Source organism: Eublepharis macularius, chromosome 11 (genome assembly GCF_028583425.1).
Source record: "Eublepharis macularius isolate TG4126 chromosome 11, MPM_Emac_v1.0, whole genome shotgun sequence".
Classification (NCBI taxonomy): Eukaryota; Metazoa; Chordata; class Lepidosauria; order Squamata; family Eublepharidae; genus Eublepharis; species Eublepharis macularius.
In genome coordinates, this window is record NC_072800.1 from 15452199 (window position 1) to 15472111 (window position 19913).

The 19913-nt window shown below is 44.5% G+C and overlaps 1 protein-coding gene across 1 annotated transcript in view; it reads left to right on the forward strand.

Moving 5' to 3' along the window:
- TNS3 (tensin 3) overlaps positions 1–19913 on the forward strand; it is a 361185-nt gene that overhangs the window by 194430 nt on the left and 146842 nt on the right. Inside the window, exons 6-8 of the mRNA XM_054991056.1 lie at positions 4411–4452; positions 15672–15724; positions 18580–18751. Of these exons, the coding sequence (XP_054847031.1) occupies positions 4411–4452; positions 15672–15724; positions 18580–18751 (267 nt within the window). The remainder of the gene's footprint in view (positions 1–4410; positions 4453–15671; positions 15725–18579; positions 18752–19913) is intronic.

The window sequence follows — 19913 nt, forward strand, 5'->3', positions numbered from 1 at the left end:
ATATGTTCTTGAATACGTGATCGCACCGGGCGGGTGGTACAGCCAACGTAAAACTGATCACAATCGCAGATGAGGAGATACACTACATTGTGAGTGCTGCAGGTTGAAAAGAATCTGGAATAAAGGTATTTTCCTGATATTGGATTTTTGACAGCAGTTAGTTCTATACTCAATGCGCAAATATTGCAGTGACCACAGGGAAAGTGTCCCCGTGGTAAACTGGATACCTCAGATTTAGGTCTAAAATCAGAGTGGACTAAAAGATCTTTAAGATTCCTGGTACGCCGGTATCCAATCTGTGGAAAACTGTTACACCCCGGCAAGTCAGACAAAATGTGCCAATTCTTCCGGATGATATTGGAAATGGCGCCTGATAGGTGGGAATAGTCCAACGCCCAAGTGATCCTGTCCGAGGGCAAGTCCCGATGGCGGTAGTTTAATATATTAATTCTGGGGGTAGCGTCAGCCTTCCTCCTAGCTCTATTTATAACCCATAGGGGGTAACCGCGGTTAGCAAAAGCCGAGCTCATGCGAGCCGCCTCGATGTAATAATCCTGCCGGCACGTAGCATTTCTCTTAGCGTGCAGGAACTGCCCCACTGGAATGTTCTGTTTTAAGGTGGGCCGATGATGGGAAGTATATTGAAGATAGGCTGATCTATCTGTGGGCTTACGATAGGGTTTAACCCCCAGACTCCCGGAGGACTGTTTGTGAACAATCACATCAAGAAAAGGAATACTCTCATTACTACTCTGATGGGTGAACTTAATATTAGAATCTAACCCATTTATCCAAAATATTTCTTTAATTTCAGTTGCCTGAACAATTTAAACAAATCAACACGGGTATTGAGGGAATTATACTGTGGGGTCGGGACGTAACCTAAGCCTTTATTCAAAACCTTACGTTCGGTGGGGGAGAGCACATGAGAAGACAAGTTAAAAATTACGTCTTGTATCTCCCCCTGCGGGATAGCCTTCCCTTGGTCAAAAAAGGCCGTCTGGTTGTGGGGGTAGGAATCGTACGACTTCTAAGAGTACGTCCCCCCTCATCTCCAGACTGCTCCGTATCCGAGGGGTCCGTAGTGTCGAAATCCGGACCCCCCGAGGTGGCATTGGATCGACGCACCTGTAACTTTCCACCTACTTCTTTCCTCCTCGACCTGTTAGATATCATTATGGAGAGAAATTACTTTAGATTTGACTCTCAATTTTTCTATCAGATTAGGGGGGTTGCCATGGGATGTCCGGCAGCCCCCTCTATTGCAATATTGTATATGGCCAATTTGGAGGAGCAATTTATTTATAATGAAGGGTCCAACCCGTTCCACTCAGAAATTGTCTGTTTTCGGAGGTACATTGACGACATCTTTTGCGTGCTGCGCACGTCCAATAAAACCCAGGAGTTTATGGAATGGATAAATGGGTTAGATTCTAATATTAAGTTCACCCATCAGAGTAGTAATGAGAGTATTCCTTTTCTTGATGTGATTGTTCACAAACAGTCCTCCGGGAGTCTGGGGGTTAAACCCTATCGTAAGCCCACAGATAGATCAGCCTATCTTCAATATACTTCCCATCATCGGCCCACCTTAAAACAGAACATTCCAGTGGGGCAGTTCCTGCGCGCTAAGAGAAATGCTACGTGCCGGCAGGATTATTACATCGAGGCGGCTCGCATGAGCTCGGCTTTTGCTAACCGCGGTTACCCCCTATGGGTTATAAATAGAGCTAGGAGGAAGGCTGACGCTACCCCCAGAATTAATATATTAAACTACCGCCATCGGGACTTGCCCTCGGACAGGATCACTTGGGCGTTGGACTATTCCCACCTATCAGGCGCCATTTCCAATATCATCCGGAAGAATTGGCACATTTTGTCTGACTTGCCGGGGTGTAACAGTGTAACAGTTTTCCACAGATTGGATACCGGCGTACCAGGAATCTTAAAGATCTTTTAGTCCACTCTGATTTTAGACCTAAATCTGAGGTATCCAGTTTACCACGGGGACACTTTCCCTGTGGTCACTGCAATATTTGCGCATTGAGTATAGAACTAACTGCTGTCAAAAATCCAATATCAGGAAAATACCTTTATTCCAGATTCTTTTCAACCTGCAGCACTCACAATGTAGTGTATCTCCTCATCTGCGATTGTGATCAGTTTTACGTTGGCTGTACCACCCGCCCGGTGCGATCACGTATTCAAGAACATATCTCTAGATGTAAAAATCCTAGCGTGGATCTTCCACTGTATGAACATCTTAGGACTAAACATGTTTCTGACAGACCCTTCCGGTTTTCTGTGTTGGAAGTTGTCTCTACACCGGGAATTCGCAACCGGTTTCTCCTCCAAGCTGAAACTAGGTGGATCGTTAGACTTCGGTCCATGATCCCACATGGTCTGAATAACCATTTGGAACTTTCCTCCTTTTTATGATCAGCAATTCTCTGATCGGCAGCAACCCGGCTTGTTAGTCCCTTCCTTTCTCCCTCCCCCCCTCCTTTCCTTTCCCTCCCTCCCGTTCACCTTCTCCTTTCCTTCCCTTCCCCTTCCCCCTCCCCCCCCCCTCCCCCTTCCCCCCCTCCCCCGGCTGACAGTCGGAATTTATCATTACGGAATAGTACCTTGTATATTAATATGTTAAACTACCTTGTGTATAATAATTTATTGCTCTGTGCTTTTAAAATAATTTACTGCACTGTGTCTTTAATTTGGATGTGTGTATTATGGTCCCACCCTGATATATATTTAAGTGGTTGTATCACCCCACCCCTTTTACTCCGCATATGTTTGGATAATTTCCTGGGAGTTCACAATTGTAATTTATGCTGTAAGTGATTCTCTTATGTTTTTTTGGGGGGAGGGTGTTTTACATCATAGTATGTTTCTCTTTAATTTCGATGCATATTATTGCTTTATGTTACTTCTTAGATGTTATGGCCTGATGAAAGACATATCTAGGTCTGAAACGAGAAAAAGAGAAAGAATTGGCCGGCTTTTGCTCGTTGCCTCAGCTCTCGCCTCAGCTCTCCGTCCCGCTCACTTCACAGCGGCTCTTGCAAGCGTCGGATTGAGACGGCTTGTTTTGTGTTTGGCCCTGCGCCTTACTCATTTGTTCCCGCTCCTTCCACAGCGGCTCCTACTAGCGTCGGAACGGGACGTTATCTTGCCTATGTGGCTTTAAATTGGTTCTACATATATTGGACCGGGACAGCTTGCTGGACTACGGCTGTTATATATGTCTATTAGAATCGTTGCCCTTTTCATAAAATTGGGGATCATATTTGTCTCAGCCATTATTGACTATAATATTGCATAATTACTGCTTTCTGGTATTACTTTTGTTCCTTGTAATTTTGTATTACACATTTAAATCGCATAAATTTGTAAATTTTCCGCCTGGGGTGAGCTTTTTTTGGTTGTGTAGTGTATGGTTGAACTACCTGGAGGCTGGCAACCCTAAATGGGAGTGCACTCTGTCTCTCTCCCCCTCTCCAGGCCTTCATATCTCTAAGAAGATCTGGATGCAAATTCTTGTTCAGCTAAAAAGCTGATTTGGTAGCCTTGTGGTAATTTGCCCCCTCTCAGCCCAATTTACCTCATGTCACCATTGACTCAGTAGAGGAGAAGCAGGTTATAAATGGGATTGGAGCACACAAATGGTGTGCCTCTATAAGCTGTGAAACAAAAAGTGGAAGGAAAAAAATTCCCCTCTTAGTCTGCCTCAGGCGATGCTCACACAAGCGAACTGCCTTCCGCTTTGTATCTTGACTCATTAGTGCTGGTTTGGTTATACACAGGGGTCGTTTCGTAGAAAAAGAGCTGGAGGAACTCATTAACATAACTCATTAGCATATGTCACGCCCCTTGCCATCACCAGAAGTGTGTCATTAGCATAACTGATTTGTGTATGCCACACCCCCTGGTATCACCTATCCTGGCTGTTTTGGACCCAATTCTGGCCACTCAGGGCCGAAATTGGGCCCAAAATGGCAAAAAGGGGCTGAAAATGGCCGAAAAGGAGCCCAAAATGGTCAGGATTGGGCCGCTGCTGAGCAGGAGAGTGATCCACCACCTGTCAGCGGCCTGATCCAGGCTGTTTGAGCCCCAGTCCAGGCTGAAACGGGCCCAAAATGGCCGAGAGTAAGGTGGGCGGGGCCACCTGCCATGTGACCTCTTTGGGGAACTGCCAGAACTGTGTTCCTGCACGTTCCCCTTTGAAATGAGCCCTGTTTATACACCATGACGACAACACTGTCCTCCTAACCTGACCTGACAAATCTGTAGAGTATCTTGACTCATTAGTACTGGTTTGGTTGTATACCATGACAACAACACTCTCTCTCTAACCTGAGTGACAAAACTGACAGACTCTCTCTTTCTCCCCCCCCCCCTTTTTTTTGGCAGCTTGATCGCTCGGACTCTTTTGTAAACCATGTAACCAGAACAGTAAGGCTTTTTAAAAAAAATCTTTTTGTGTATTTCTTCGGTTAAAATTATGTGTGCATATTTATCTCACTCCGACATAAAGGATTATGGCTAGAGGTCTTCAGAACACTGTACAAAACATAAAGATATAAGAGAGGCCTCCTTGACGGCTAAAAGGGCAGAGAAAGATAACAAAAGGGAGAAAGGCCATAGAGGCTCAAATCAAATTGAGTGTGTGCCAAAGAAGTTTGAGCTGGGCGGGGGGGGGGGAGTTCTGCAGTCCAGTGGCATTTCACAGAATGGCATTGCCAGTGAACCTGTATGGATACTTGAGAGTAGAGATAAATTGTTAGCTTAGAACATAAAATAAAAAGTAGAAGTGGAAGGAAGAGAATTGATGATTCCGCACACGTTGGATAATGCACTTCCAATCCTCTTTAGAGATAATTTGGAACTGAAATTTTCGTGTGTGAAACAAAAGAATCCACTTCCAAACGATTGTTAAAGTGCAATCAACATTTGCCTAACATTTTTGCCAATGTTAGGCAAAAAAAGACATTCTTACAACTCAGACTAACCTGGAAGATGGTTGACCTTGACATGGCAGATCCTTGACATGGCTGATCTGGCCACCTGGATTCATGGCACATTAACATCAAGACTAGACTACTGTAATGTACTCTACATAGGTCTCCCCTCAAAGTTGACTCAGAGATTCCAGCTAGTGCAGAATGCTGCAGCACGTTTACTCTCATGAACTAGATGGAGCATGAATATCACTTGCATTTTATGGTCACTCCATTGGCTTCCCATCAGCTACCAGGGTCAATTCAAGGTCATGACTATCACATTCAAAGCCCTTCATGGCCTTGGCCACTCATATCTGTGTGACCACTTATCCCCCTACATTCCACCATGGCAGTTTCGTTCATCTGAACAGGGTCTTCTGCAAATACTGCAGTTGGGCAAAATCAACCGCTGCCTGCACACGCGCTTTCTCTGTGGTAGCCCCACCTTATGGAATGGTTTGCCTGAAGAAGTCAGGAAAGCTCCCATTCTCCTGGTCTTCTGCAAACTATGCAAGACTGAATTATTCAGGAGGGCTTAGTACCCAGATTAAAAGACTGTGTCATAAAAAGTAGTTCAGAGAGATGCATTGGCAGGGACAGAGACTATATGCTACTCTGTTGGGTACTGTCTGCTGATGTAGACGTGCCCCTACAAGGGAGTTTCCATGTTGCTAACCATGCCATGTAAATTAGTTATGCTTTGTTTCAGAAACGTTTAATCTCTGTGCTTTGGCTTTATGCTTGTTTTCAAATTTTCTGCTACTTTGCCATATTGTAGCTCCTTCACTGAATGCCCTCCAAATTGTTGTTCATTATTGTACTTTGCTTAGTGAATGTCCTAGCTGTTGATTAAATTGCATTTTCACTTGGTGAATTAAAGTAAATTATGAAGAGATGTGAGAAAATCTATGACAGTGGAAAACACTGATGCGGCAATGTTCAAAACAATAGTTTATGACAGGAAGAAGAATTCATTCTGGAAAGAATGAAGAAATGAACCAATATTTCAGCCGTAAATAAATAATCTGATTTTTTAAAAGTAAATAATAAAATAACGATTTCTATACTTGTTTTCTCACACACACTCACACACACACACACACACACACACACACCCTGTCCAGGATGAGAAAAAGTTCATGGAAGAGGTTAGATGACTGTGTGTACACTTTTATTTTTCTTTTGGGAAATATCAATAATGGGTGGCCCTCAAAGTGCCAGTTTTTATATGTGACTAGAACTTGGAAAAATATCTGTATGAAGTCTACAAGTTACACAGTGCTGACTTGATAACTTCCCCATTTATCCCTTGCAACAACACTTTAGTGCTTCATTTTACATAAAGCTGAATTGGTGGTTTACATGAATTGGAGCTAGTTTATTGGTAGTAAACAAGAGATACACCTTTAAGTGCTCGATAAATAAGAATAATGCTGAAAACTATGCAGAAGACAGAGATGCAAAAAAGGAATAAAACATTTCCAGGAACTCAAGCTAGTCTCCTGGTTGTCTATTATGACTGGAACTCCTCCCAGAAGCTCCCTGGAGTGTTCTTCCCTTCTCTCCCCAAAGTAATCTAAATTACTAATAGATATGGGCACGAACCGGAAAAAACCCGAACCATGTGGTTCATGGTTCATCAAATTTCACGAACCACGAACTTTCATGAACCTGCACCTGGTTCGCAAACCGGTTCATTTGGTTCCTGAAAATGTCACATCCAGGTCAGAAAATCATCACTTCCAGGCCAGCAGAAGGTCACTTCCGGGTCAACAGAAGGTCCGCAGGAAGTCCATCCCCTGTTGCCTAGGAAACTGATTGAATGGCACCAGGCTGTCTGCAGTGACGAACCAAAAACCGAACCAAATTAACCAGCCTAGAAGTTCATGGTGGTTAATCAGAAATTGGATCTGACAAACTGTGGTTCACGAACCATGAACCGGCCTGGGTCGTGCTTAATTTTGGTTCGTATTTCAGTTCGTGCCCATCTCTAATTACTCATTTAAGACAAATTGCATATATTTGCTTATTTTATTTTTTTTGCAAAAGTATAAGCAAAGAATTTATATGATGATGCTGAATTCTCACCCTTGCTCCAGTGCTCAACTCCTCAGGTAGTTGCTGAGGTTTCGAAACATTGTCAACAATTTAGCATTTGTTTTTTGCAGCTTTTTTTGAGATCGACTCTTCGGGATGTTGACCCTTATACTCATTTTGCGCTGGTGGGCATAAGAATGGAATGCATGGTTACTTTATAGTAATCAAGTGTGTAAAACTGGCAAGTTAGAAATATTAGGTGACTCTTGGACTGCTGCCTGCCTACCTTCAGGGCTACCCATACATAGAAATCCTGTTTCTCCATCTCTCCAAGTTCCTAACATTTCACTGTGTAGATTACATTGTGTCCTGAAATGCACATAGGATGAAACTAATAATAATAGTAGCATTTGATTTATATACCGCCCTTCAGGACAACCTAACACCCACTCCGAGCGGTTTACAAAGTATGTCATTTTTATCCCTACAACAATCACCCTGTGAGGTGGGTGGGGCTGAGAGAGCTCTGAGAGAGCTGTGACTGACCCAAGGTCACCCAGATTAGAGTCCTGCTGCTCTTAACCACTACACCAAATTGGAGGTTCTCGAACTGGCAGGCACAGTTTTCACTTTACATAGAAGTTCAAGCAGCCCGGATGGCCTAGATTATCCTGACGTCATAAGAGCTTTGAAGCTAAGCAGGGTCAGCCCTAGTTAGTACTTAGTTGAGAGACCACCAAGAAAGTCTAGGGTTGCTCTGCAGAGGAAAGCAATGGCAAAACCACATCTACTCATCTCTTGCCTTGAAATCCCCTTAAGGAGTCCCCATAGTCTGTTGCAACTTGACTGCACTTAATTATTAAATATTATTGCAGAAGCACAAAAAAAGCATTGTACGGGAGTTCTCTCTTTGATACATGTCATTTCTTCTAGAATAACAGGACAACAGCGTTGGCCTGGATGCACATTGCCCCAAACCCCAGAGCTGGCGCTTATACGAAGCTGTGAAATGTGGGAGCTGAAATATCACTGCCTTCTCCTTTAACTTCCCTTGCTATGCCTGAGGTGTCATATGTACAAAGGGGGCGGGGGAGTGAACTTGACCTTGGCTTGTCAATAAGGAACTAGAACAAACAAGAAAAACTTCAGAGGTTTTTTCAGACGTGGCACAAAGAAGCGAACAGTCCCCGCTAACAATGGAAAATAGCTTGTAATTATGTTACAGAGATTATCTGGCAAATTCTTTTTTTTTTTTTTTGTGATGTGCGAAGGCGGCCTTTGTAACTGTTCATTCAGCTGGAGAGGCCGAGGAGGAAATATTTGTTTCTGTGTAGCTAAATATGTGCAATTTGGGTCAAGAGGGTAGATGAAGAGGAAAGAAAGAGGGCATTGCCTGTTTAATTGACTGGAAGCCTGGTGACCTCATTGTTTAGCCAGCATTTCTTCCCAGGGTAGAAATAGCTGCAAAAGCCAAAATATTTATCTGTAAACTTTAAAATACATATAGAAAACTCTCATCCCATGCCCATACCCAAAAGAAGATAGCAAGAGCATTAAGCACATGAACTGCTGCTAGCAAAGAGATTCAGACGCATTGACAGCATCCTACTAAAGGAGTAGGTGTTTTCTTCTAAGATGGAGGGATATCTCTAGCCACACAGTGTCTTGGTCACAAATGAAGTGCAGAATTGTAAGGGAAAGCATACTTGTCCCTAGCTGTCCATTGTGCCAGGAACCCCTGTGAAAACACCTGTTTTGTGTTTTCCCTGTCTTCTCCCCCAGGAAATCCCTCCTTTTAAATGAAGCCTGTGGATGTAGCTTCTTAATCCTCACTTCCCTACCAAAACCGAGGTTAAGTAGGTACAACTGCATTCATCCCTTACGCGCGTATTCCTCTTTAATTCTCCCCTCCCCTCCCCTTGTCAAAACGTTGATAATAAAATCTCCTAGGTCAGCTCCTGTCTCCCCCCTCCCCTCGAGAGACACCTTATGTTGCTTCAAGTATTGTATGAGCTGATAGAGCTAGATGTGACTATCATTCATCTCCTAAGTGAAGGCAGGATATGTTGTTCCTAAGGCATCCTTCGTGGGCATTCTGAGAACTTTGGCACAAGTGCAATCCCCAAGCAAGCTGATCTTGGTTAGACTGCCTCGGTTTACATGCAACATGAAGTCCTGAACATCTCTGGGCCATGACCGTTTTAGTATAAATTAGTTTCCAGCACTGTACCAAGCGACATTGTGTCCATATAATACCTGCTTGTGCTAAAGGGCCAGGTTGGGCCTTGGTAATGCATAACAAACTTTACTAAATCTTATTGATAGTTCAAGATGGGTAGCCGTGTTAGTCTGTCTGTAGCAGTAGAAAAGAGCAAAAGTCCAGTAGCACCTATAAGACTAACAAAGTTTGTAGTAGGGTATGAGCTTTCGTGAGCCACAGCTCACTTCTTGTATTTGAAGAAATGAGCTGTGGCTCACAAAAGCTCATATCCTCCCACAAATTTTGTTAGTCTTATACAGGGCTTTTTTTTTCAGCAGGAACGTGGTGGAACAGAGTTCCGGCACCTCTTAAAAATGATCACATGGCCGGTGGCTCCGCCCCCTGATCTCCAGACAGAGGGGAGTTTAGATTGCCCTCTGCGCCGCCGAGCGCAGAGGGTAAGCTAAACTCCCCTGTTTGGCGATCAGGGGGTGGGGCCACTGATTTCCACCACCTCTTTTCCCAGAAAAAAAGCCCTGGTCTTATAGGTTCTACTGGGCTCATGATCTTTTCTAAATCTTATTGCCTTGCTGGGGAAGAAGTTCATGTTACGATCCTTTAAGTAATTATCAAATGCAAAATAGCTTTCAATTCATCCTCTCTTTGCACCTGCACAGTTGGATGCATCCGTTATTGAATGGGACTAGACACATTGCATTGCCTGGTTTTAGTCCCTGCGTGTAGGATGAAGTGATTGTAACAACCAGTAGCAAGATTAGATAAATTGATGGGCAGACACCAAAGGCACCCTCAGATACTTAAATAGTAAGTCTCAATGATGAACTCTCAAACTGAAAAGTCTCGAACAGATTTTTTAATATTTTAAAAATCGCATGAGGTGGCAGTAGGTGAGTGAAAGCAGTCTAATTACACGAGAAGGCAGTTTAATCGTAAGAATTCGGACAATTGAATTAGTTCAGCTATATCTGAGCGCTTCAGTGAACAACTTGTTCTCTGACCACAGCCTATGAGCAAGATGCCGAGCGCATGACCGAGCGTTAACTAACCCATAACAAATACATGCTGAGCGAAGGAACCCTCCATTAAATTTTTTTCTGTGGTGAAAAATGCCAAGGAGCTTGCATTTCATCGTTCACTGCCATCCATGCACACAATACTTTACAGAACAATGCAAGCAAGAAAAGCTAGGTCCCTGTCTCAACAACAACAACAACAACATTCAATTTATACACCGTCCTTCAAAATGACTTAACACCCACTCAGAGCTGTTTACAAAGTATGTTATCATTATCCCCACAACAATCACCCTGTGAGGTGGGTGGGGCTGAGAGAGTTCCTAGAAGCTGTGACTGACCCAAAGTCACCCAGCTGGCTTCAAGTGGCGGAGTGGGGAATCAAACCCGGCTCTCCAGATTAGAGTCCTGCACTCTTAACCACAACACCAAACTGGCTTTCTAGTTTGCAAGAAGCTTGCAGTCTAACAGGACAACTGGTAAAAGGATGGGTGTGGAGGTCAGGGCATAAGAAGGCAAAAAGAGAGGGAGAGGTATTCTCCCCGCCCCCAAGCCTGTAACAGAGCCAATACTGACCCATACAGTAAAATTTGTGGTAGAATATGAGCTTTTGTGAGTCACAGCTCACTTTTTCAGATAGGTGTCTGACGAAGTGACCTGTGGCTCATGAAAGCTCCTATCCTCCCACAAATTTTGTTAGTCTTGTAAGTGCTACTAGACTCTTGCTCTTTTCTACTGCTACAGACAGACTAACGCGGCTACCCGTCTTGATCTATCTCTATACAGTAAAAACATTTGAGAATGTGGCCGCACATCAGAACAAGCTCGAAGGAAAATGAAGAAAGCTCCAAATAGCACTTTTCATTTTTTCCTTCAGGCTAGCCTCCGATAGCTATTAAATATTTTGCAAGTGATGAAGAGACAGTTATCCGTAGCTGCAGTGGTGTCATTAGCGTGTCTTTCTGCCATCTCCTTGAGAATCTGTGGATGGTTTCTCTTTTAAAGAGAGATGTTTATGGAAATAGCACATAGGTGGGGAGAACCCATGCCATGGGTGCCACAAGGCAGCAAGAGTTTATGGCTTGCCTGGACGGGAACAGGATTGTGTTCCAGCCTCTGTGACTCTCCTGCCTTGTCCGCCCTGGCAAGCAAAATTGGCTGCAAAGCTACCTCAGTGGGTCCATAGACTCCTGCAGTGTGTACCAGCATAGCACACTTGCCCCAAAAGCTGGCAGTGGCCACCACAAATGCAACAAGTGTTTTGCGCAAGTCAGGACTCACTGCCCCGCCCCCATCCCCAAGCTCCAGCCCAGTTTTCCTTTTGCCTTCAGCAACTCTAGCCAGCGAACTATTAATGTCTGTAGGGGGTATTGACCATCTACCCCCCCATATATGAGTGACCACGCATGGTTAAGCAGCACCTCCACCTCCGTCAGATGTTATATGGTTTTTGTACGGTGAGCAGGTGTTTTATTAGAAAGCTGTGTTAATTTATTGTGATTTTATTTTGTATATTTTATCTTCTGTTTTATATTTTATCTTCTGAGCCCGCTTGCGGGGAGGATGGGATAGAATCATCATCATCATCATCATCATCATCATCATCATCATCATCATCATCATCATCATCATCATCATCATCATCATCATCATCTCTGTATTTTGCTCCTCCCATCCATGTTTCAGACAAGCCAACTGCCTTTAAAAAAATTTCCCCAAGTGAAATAAATGTATATTCTTTCTCTTTCTTTTAATGAACAAAAACATTGAAAAGCTGTTTCTGAGCAGAGAAGAGGAAGTGCGTTCCGGACCTCAGTAGCTCCATACTGGGCCTGTGTGGGAATCAGCAGGCCCCCTTAAAGAAGATCTTATGTCCTTGAGCACAATTCAGGAGTACAGCTGACTTGCAATGAATACAGCCTCACAGCTGGATCACTGCTGGATACACCAAAGGGTATCCAATGTCAGCTGTGTGCCATTGTTGAAGCAGGTGTATCCCTGTGCTGTAGCCTAGCTTACCGGCCACTCAAAAAGCTTTCATGAATATCAGGTGGTAGAACAATGGAACAAAGAGAGGGGGGGCACTTTGGTTGGTAAACTGGCAGGTAAAGTTAGGTCAAGAAGCCTGGCGGAAATAGGAGAGCGATCTCTCGTCTTCTCCTGAGAGCGCTTTGAACTTAGTTCTGGGAAGGATGATGTGTCTGATAATGTGCTAGAAAAGTTTTTAGGAGACCTTTTTGCGGTTAGGAAGTTTGCCGATGGTGGCTCCAGTTTTCGGCTTAAGAAAACACCTGCAGTTCTCGCGGCAAAGAAGCCGAGATGCTGTAAATGATTGACTGGACATAATTCCGGAGAAGGATTTTGTAACGTTTTAAAAGTCTGTTGGAATACCAGGTGCGCTAATTGGAAGGGGGAATCCCATTTGTCACCAGTCTTACAAGTAATAGTCACTTTATTTATTTAACTAATATTCAACCCCCACCCCCAAGCTTTAAAATGCAACAGTTTGTAATCTTTCTTCTGATACTTCTTTAAATCTGTGCCATTCTGGGAAGCTTTGCCGGGGGGTGGGGGGTAGATTTATAGCCACTTTAAAGGTAAAAAGAGCCATCAAGTTGCAACCAAGTTACGGCAACCCAATCATGGGGTTTTCAAGGCAAGAGATGAACAGAGGTGGTTTGCCATTGCCTTCCTCTGCATAGCAACCCTCGTATTCCTTGATGGTCTCCCATCCAAGTGATCAAGCTAATTTGGGCTATAAGATGCTGTAGCCGCTTAGATGGTGTAAGGTTGTAGGCAACTTATGATGACCCTGTACAGGGGTCATTTCGTAGAAAAAGAGCTGCAGGAACTCATTAGCATAACTCATTAGCATATGCCACACCCTTTGACATCATTGGAAATGTGTCATTGGCATAACTGATTTGCATATGCCACACACCCTGACCTCACCTATCCTGGTTGTTTTGGACCCACTCCTGGCCATTCAGGGCCGAAATTGGGCCCAAAATGGCAAAAAGGGGCTGAAAATGGCTGAAATGTGGCCCGAAATGGTCAGAATTGGGACGCTGCTGAACGGGAGAGTGATCCACCACCTGTAAGAGGCCCGATCCTGGCCGTTTTGGGACCAATCCTGGCTGTTTTATGCCCAATCCTGGCCATTTTGGGCCCAATCCAGGTCAAAACAGGCCCCAAATGGCCATAAATCAGGTGGGCGGGGCCACCTGATATGTGACCTCTTTGAAGAACTACTGCGTTCCTGCGCGTTTCCCCTCAAAATGAGCCCTGACCCTGTAGGGTTTTCAATGCAAGAGACTTTAAGAGGTGGTTTGGCATTGCCTGCCTCTGTGTAACGGCCCTGGACTTCCTTGGTGGTTTTCCATCCAAGCGCTAACCATGGCCAACCCTGCTTAGCTTCCAAGCTCTGAAAAGATTGGGCTGATCTGGGCTGCTATGGCCATTTTACATATTATAAAATACACTGGTTGAGTACCGGGCCCCCACTCTGTATACTGTGTAACAGTTAGACATGAATTGCGAATTCTCAATTCCTGTGTCCATGATGGCCAATTCAGATTATCATTGTGGCATGTGTGGAGAAGAAGTTTCAGTGTCATTTTCTCAGTCTAAAACATTGTCAGGGGAAAACTGTTGTGCCTGTTATGGAAAGTCATGTCTACACTTGTAGATTTCCCCACATGCCAAAGAGAGCAGAAATTACTTTTTCAGATGGTGGGCAGAGCCACGCAGATGTTGTCAAGAGCTACTTCTAAATAGGTCTCACTGAGTCCTGCAGATCAGAGTCACTGTAGATTAGGGGTCCTCAACCTTTTTAAACTTGTAGTTTGGAATTCTGACTCGGAAAATCTGGACAGTCAATCAAATCTCCAGTGACCAATCAGGATCCTTGTTGGGTCAAACCCCCAACCTAGCCCTACCCACTTTCTAAAAACACTTGGCAGGTGCCAGGAAAGATATTGGTGGGTGCCAGGATGCCCATGGGTACCACGTTTGGGACTCCTGATGTGGATGCTAGAAGTTGTTCACAGACACACGCTGTACCCGGTGGGGTCCTGCAACCTAAAGGCCCTCTCTGTAGACACACCTGGTATTCCGTAGTGATTTTTATCAATGTGATGCTTTAAATAGAATTCCAGCGGCTATGCTATGGGCGTGGGCCACAGGTTCTGCTTGGTTTAAGGGAACACAAGGCTGATCTGCTTTACAACATATGCAAGATGAAGTGCAAAACTGTCTGCCTGGTACATTTTTTAACCATGCCCTTCCTTCAAGTAGTTTAAGATTTTCCATTCCCCATTTTAGCCTCAACACATCTCTTTGAGGTAAGCGAGGCTGAGAGCGACTGAGGCCATGTGGTGAGCTTAATGGCTGAACTGGGATTTGAACTTGGTCTCCCAGATCCTAGTCCAACACTCTTACCACTGCACCACACTGACTCACAGTCACAGTGTCTTCTGCAGGGTGGTTTATGTCCTTAGAAGCTGCCTTATACCAAGTCAGACCATTGCTTGATCTTACCTATGATCTCCACATGGTGCCTGCTGCTGGGTTGCTTTGGTGCCCACATTCCACTTACTTCTTCCTCGAAGCACTTCTTCTCCAAAGCAAAGAGCCAGTTCTTGACTTTCCTCCACCTCGCAAGCAGGAGGAACTTTGGAGCAACCCAGAACACATCACCTGGTCTGCATGGAGGACCCATTTGGAAATGGTTACCTCCATCACAGGAGGGTGCTTGGCTTGAAACCATCTGGTATTTTGTGTTCCATTGCCCATGGCATCCATACCAATATTGGCCATGCCACCTTGAAAGCCATTTTGTGGTGGTGCCATTAACCCGTTCTCAGCTTTATAAAAGTACTCACAGGTTGGGGACTTGTGACCTAACTGATGGATAGGAGAATCAGACAAATAGTCATGAGCTGCGGTCTTCCAAATTCTTACCCAAAGTTTGCTTCCATGAGTGGAATCCATAAAAGCACAAAATTTGCTATGTATTTCAATGTGTAATATTCATATGCAATAGTAAACCATGATGGTCTAAATACCATTGCACGCTTATTTTTAATAAGATTTTGTCAAGTTTGAAGAGGCTGTCATCTTCAGCAATCTATTGTTTAAAATTATATTCCTGGAGTAACCACAAAAAAATTCCAACAAAACCTCTTGAGTTCAGTTGTTAGGCTTCAAAGGCCAGATGTCAACACAGTAACCTTTATAAATAAAGGTGTTCTTTTGTTCCGCTCTGTATATTAAGCTGCTCTTTATTTCCATAAACCGTCTCGGGTATTTTTAAATTGCCTTGAAATGAGTATAAATGCCGTGTTGATTGTCTTTTTAAATGTCAGGGAAACTAATTACTTTTTTGGATCTTGTTTTCAGAATTCCAGCAGTTTTTTGAAAAGCTCATCTTTCTGTTGTGACAAACTCTCAGAGTAAGTAACTTTTGAAAGGTTGCCCCGTTATTGCTGCCCAGTCTTTCCAGAGAGGTTTCGTCATGCTTTTGAAGGTCACTTCTGAAGAATGCTGGTGATTATCTTGGAAAGTCACAGAGCATTAATTCTGAGTTTTCCAGCTATAGCTCTGACCTTAAATTCCAAGGAGATGCTTCTTGGGTAAACTGGTGAAAGCTACCTAACACAATGCTGGTTTTCAAATGTAATTCTTTGCTGTTTCTTTAGTACATGATGCATTTTTGAGAGAAGATGGAGGGTTGTATTTATATAGCAAAATCCACTGCTTACAAGACAATTTGGAGCTTCTTGGACACAGGAAAGCAGAGATGTGCAGGACACTTTAAATGTGTGAAGACTGCTCCCATGTGGCAGTTTGTTTGTATGCATGCTACTGTTTGTCACGCCAATTTTTGTTGGAGAGTTGCGAGTGTGAGACCATTGGGTCTGAGATTTAAATATACTGTTATTGCCCTTGAAAAAGTGGAATTGACGAAACAGGTTGAGTGAGCTGGCTTCCCTGTTGGGCTCTTAGGGGGAGGGTTTTTCCCCCTGCAGTATCCAACCTGTCAGGAGATAAACAGAAAAAGAGGATGTGAACAAGGATTTTGAATCCCTGTCCTGTCCACAATTCATCTGCACATGTAACTTTAAGACCTTATTCCGATGGCTCTGCAAGAGATATTGGCCCTTTTCATACTGCTTACCTTCACTCGCAACGACCTGGAACATCGTGCAAAAAACGTGGAAGATCGCGTTTTCTTGTGTGAGATTTGTGCGACATCACGCAAATCTCGCGCGAGAAAACGTGATCTTCCGCATTTTTTGTGCAATCTTCCAGGTCGTTGCGAGTGAAGGTAAGCAGTGTGAAAAGGGCCATAGTTAAGAAGATGGACTATTCTCATTGGACTGTGATTGATATTACTGGAAGGACTATTGAAATGTTTATTGCAATGTAGTTTATTGTTATTTATTCAGTGTCCTATGATGATTGTATGAGATCTTATAGTGTGTATATTTATTCACTGTTTGCACTGATAGATTTCGAAGAGATTTGTAACTTTGTGATTGATTGTCTCCTCTTCCGGTGCGGGGGGGGGGGGTCCTGTTGCATGTTGATGTTGGCAGTTTTTCACTGTGCGGCTGCAAATTTGCTGCAGGGGTGGGGGTGACGTGGGATTTTGTGGTTGTTAAAGCAGGGCCGGATCTAGGGTTGCCGGTGCCCAGGGCAACCCTAGTCCAACCCCTCGCATGTGTGCAGCACGCGCGCGCTCCCGGTGCTGCGTGATGATGTCACTTCTGTGATGTCATTACGCAGGGCGGAGCATGCCGTCCACGTGGTGCACCAGCAGGCGAATGGCGCGAGCGGCCTTGCAGCCCCCACGCTGCCTTTTGCCTGCCCCACAGGATAGGGGGCGGCCGGCCGCCCCCTGTCCTGCAGGGAGGTGAATGGTGTGGGCGGCCTCGCAGCCCCTTTGCTGCTTTTTGCCTGCCCCGCAGGACAGGGGGCAGCGTGGGGGCTGCAAGGCCGCTCGCGCCATTCGCCTGCCGGCGCACCGCGTGGACGGCATGCTCCGCCCTGCGTAATGACATCACAGAAGTGACATCATCACGCAGCACTACTGATCTCAGATTTGCATAATATTTATATGCCACATGGACAAAAGATGTGAATCTCAGGGGCCCGAGACCCTGATACACAATCTTCTTTCTATGCAAACACAAAGGCAGTTTGAGCTTCTTTACCGACCCCCTTTCTTGCAATATTTCCCAGCCATTCTGATAATTACCACCAGGGCTTTTTTTCAGCAGGAACGCAGTGGAACGGAGTTCTGGAACCTCTTGAAAATGGTCACATGGCTGGTGGCCCTGCCCCCTGATCTCCAGACAGAGGGGAGTTGAGATTGCCCTCCACACCACTCGACGTGGAGGGCAATCTAAACTCCCCCCTGTCTGGAGATCAGGGGGCGGGGCCACCAGCCATGTGACCATTTTCTCTGAGGGCAACCCACTGAGTTCCACCACCTCTTTTCCCAGAAAAAAAGCCCTGATTACCATGATATATTCAATCTCCAGCCTGGGATTGAAACGTGCACCGCTATTGCCGTTACTAAAAGTGTCTTGGTAGCTCTAAAAATCCAAGCTTAATGCCGTTTCCTCAGCCTTGTAATAACCAGGAAATAAGCCTGCTGACTAGTTTGGAATCTTTGTGGATTTTAATCTGCATCACTTTAAAAAAAAATAAAACTGTATATTTCTTTTATTTTTTTAAAACCTCAGTATTGTTCTTTGAATTTTAACCAAATCTTCCTTACACGGTCTAAAAACCAATCTGCTTTTAACAGAGTTTTTGAACACATGGGTGGATAAAACACGGTTGCTCATTTTGAATCAAACCAGAGGAGGCGCTAAAGAGTCCTCCTACTCTCTGGAGTGGCTGAAGAATGGCTGCAGGAGAGCTTGGTTAGGACTGTGGCCTCAACAGGAGCGGGAACCCGTCAGTGACCTTTACATAGTTTTGCTGCTATTTCTGGGGTTGGGTGTCAGAGCTGAATGCTGGCCCTGCCATCCTTGCTCATGGCTGCCGACGGTACCTTGTTGGTTTTTATATGAAGCAGCGTGATGACGAACTCTCTCTGGAAGGCTGCCAAGTTTGCTTAATGAACTGAACGCGTTTTCTTTAATTTGTAGACTGGGATATGAATGAAAGTATTTGGAACTGTAAACAATGGCCGATTCCTTTGTTGTTAGACTGAGACAGCAGTTTCTGCTCATTAGCTTTTTATCACCCCCCTCAACAGCCTTCCTCCTAAACTGTTGTGTTCTGTCCACTACAGAAGTGCTGACTTTGATCACATGATGGAGGAAGGTTATGAATTGGACTTGACTTACATCACAGAGCGGATCATTGCTCTCTCCTTCCCAGCCAGCTGCTCAGAGGAAACCTATTTGCACAATCTCCAGGATGTAACACGAATGCTTAAATCCAAACATGGGGACAACTACCTGGTAAGAGCAAATGTAGTTCCCTTAGGACACCCTCTGCATCCGTCCATGTATTTCTTCATTCCGGTGATCACGTTCTAGTTAATGGGGCCTCTTGACAAATTACATAGGCAGGTATGTGCCTGAGATGTTTTGAATGGATGTCGTCATGTATCTGACTGCTCTGGCAGCATGTATGTCAGTTTAGGAAGGACCTGGGATCAGTTGTTGCTCCCTGTCGAGTAGAAAACAAATCCAGGAGGGAAACCTAAGTCTAAGTCCCCCCACTATCTTTTCCATTAAGTCTCTCCCAATTCCATTCCTTGGCCGTTTTCACACTACTAACCTGCTTCCGTAACGTTGTGAAACGTCGCGCGAAAACCGCGGAAGATAGCATCTTCTAGCGCGAGTTTTGCGCGACATCGTGCAAAACTCCCACGAGAAGATGCTATCTTCCGTGTTTTTTGCGCGACTTTTCGCAACATTACAGAAGCAGGTTAGTAGTGTGAAAACGGCCCTTATTAGAGCCCCCCCCCGCCCCCAACATGGCTGTTGTCCATGCAGATTTCAAGCATAGCACTTTGGGTGGTCAAAAGGAACTTCTTTCTTCCTTTTTCATCAGTGGAAACACTGGTTGGATCCGACCCCAGTATTGCTAACTGCATTTTTGAAAAAAATCCTCTGGAGCCTAAAAGAAGAGACTTACTGGATCAGTCTGAACGGCCCGTCTAGTCCAGCACCATTCTTCGTGCAGCAGCCAACCCGTTATCTTGGAGAGCCAACAAAAGGCTCAGAAGCCAAGGCCTTCCCCCTAAGGTCGTCTCCTAGCATTGGTATTCAGATGTGTTTGCATTTGAATATAGAGGTTTCCTTCAGTCACCCTGGCTAGCAGCCATTGATGGATCTGTCCTCCATGAAAATATCTAACGTAATAAGATGAAGGTGCTCAGAGGTATTCTACATTATCTATAGTACTTCTTGCAAGATAATGTTGTAATGTCCTGCAAGTTATTTTGATTGATTTGAAGTAGCAGATAAAAAATATGGGTAGAATTGAAGTGGGGTATTGTTTGGAAAACAGAAAGGTGTAGGGTGATACATATATTTAAAAGCAAAGAAAATAGTGGCCTTGAGATAAAATTTATGACAATTTTTCAAGCGAATGTTGGTATTATTCTGAAGAGAA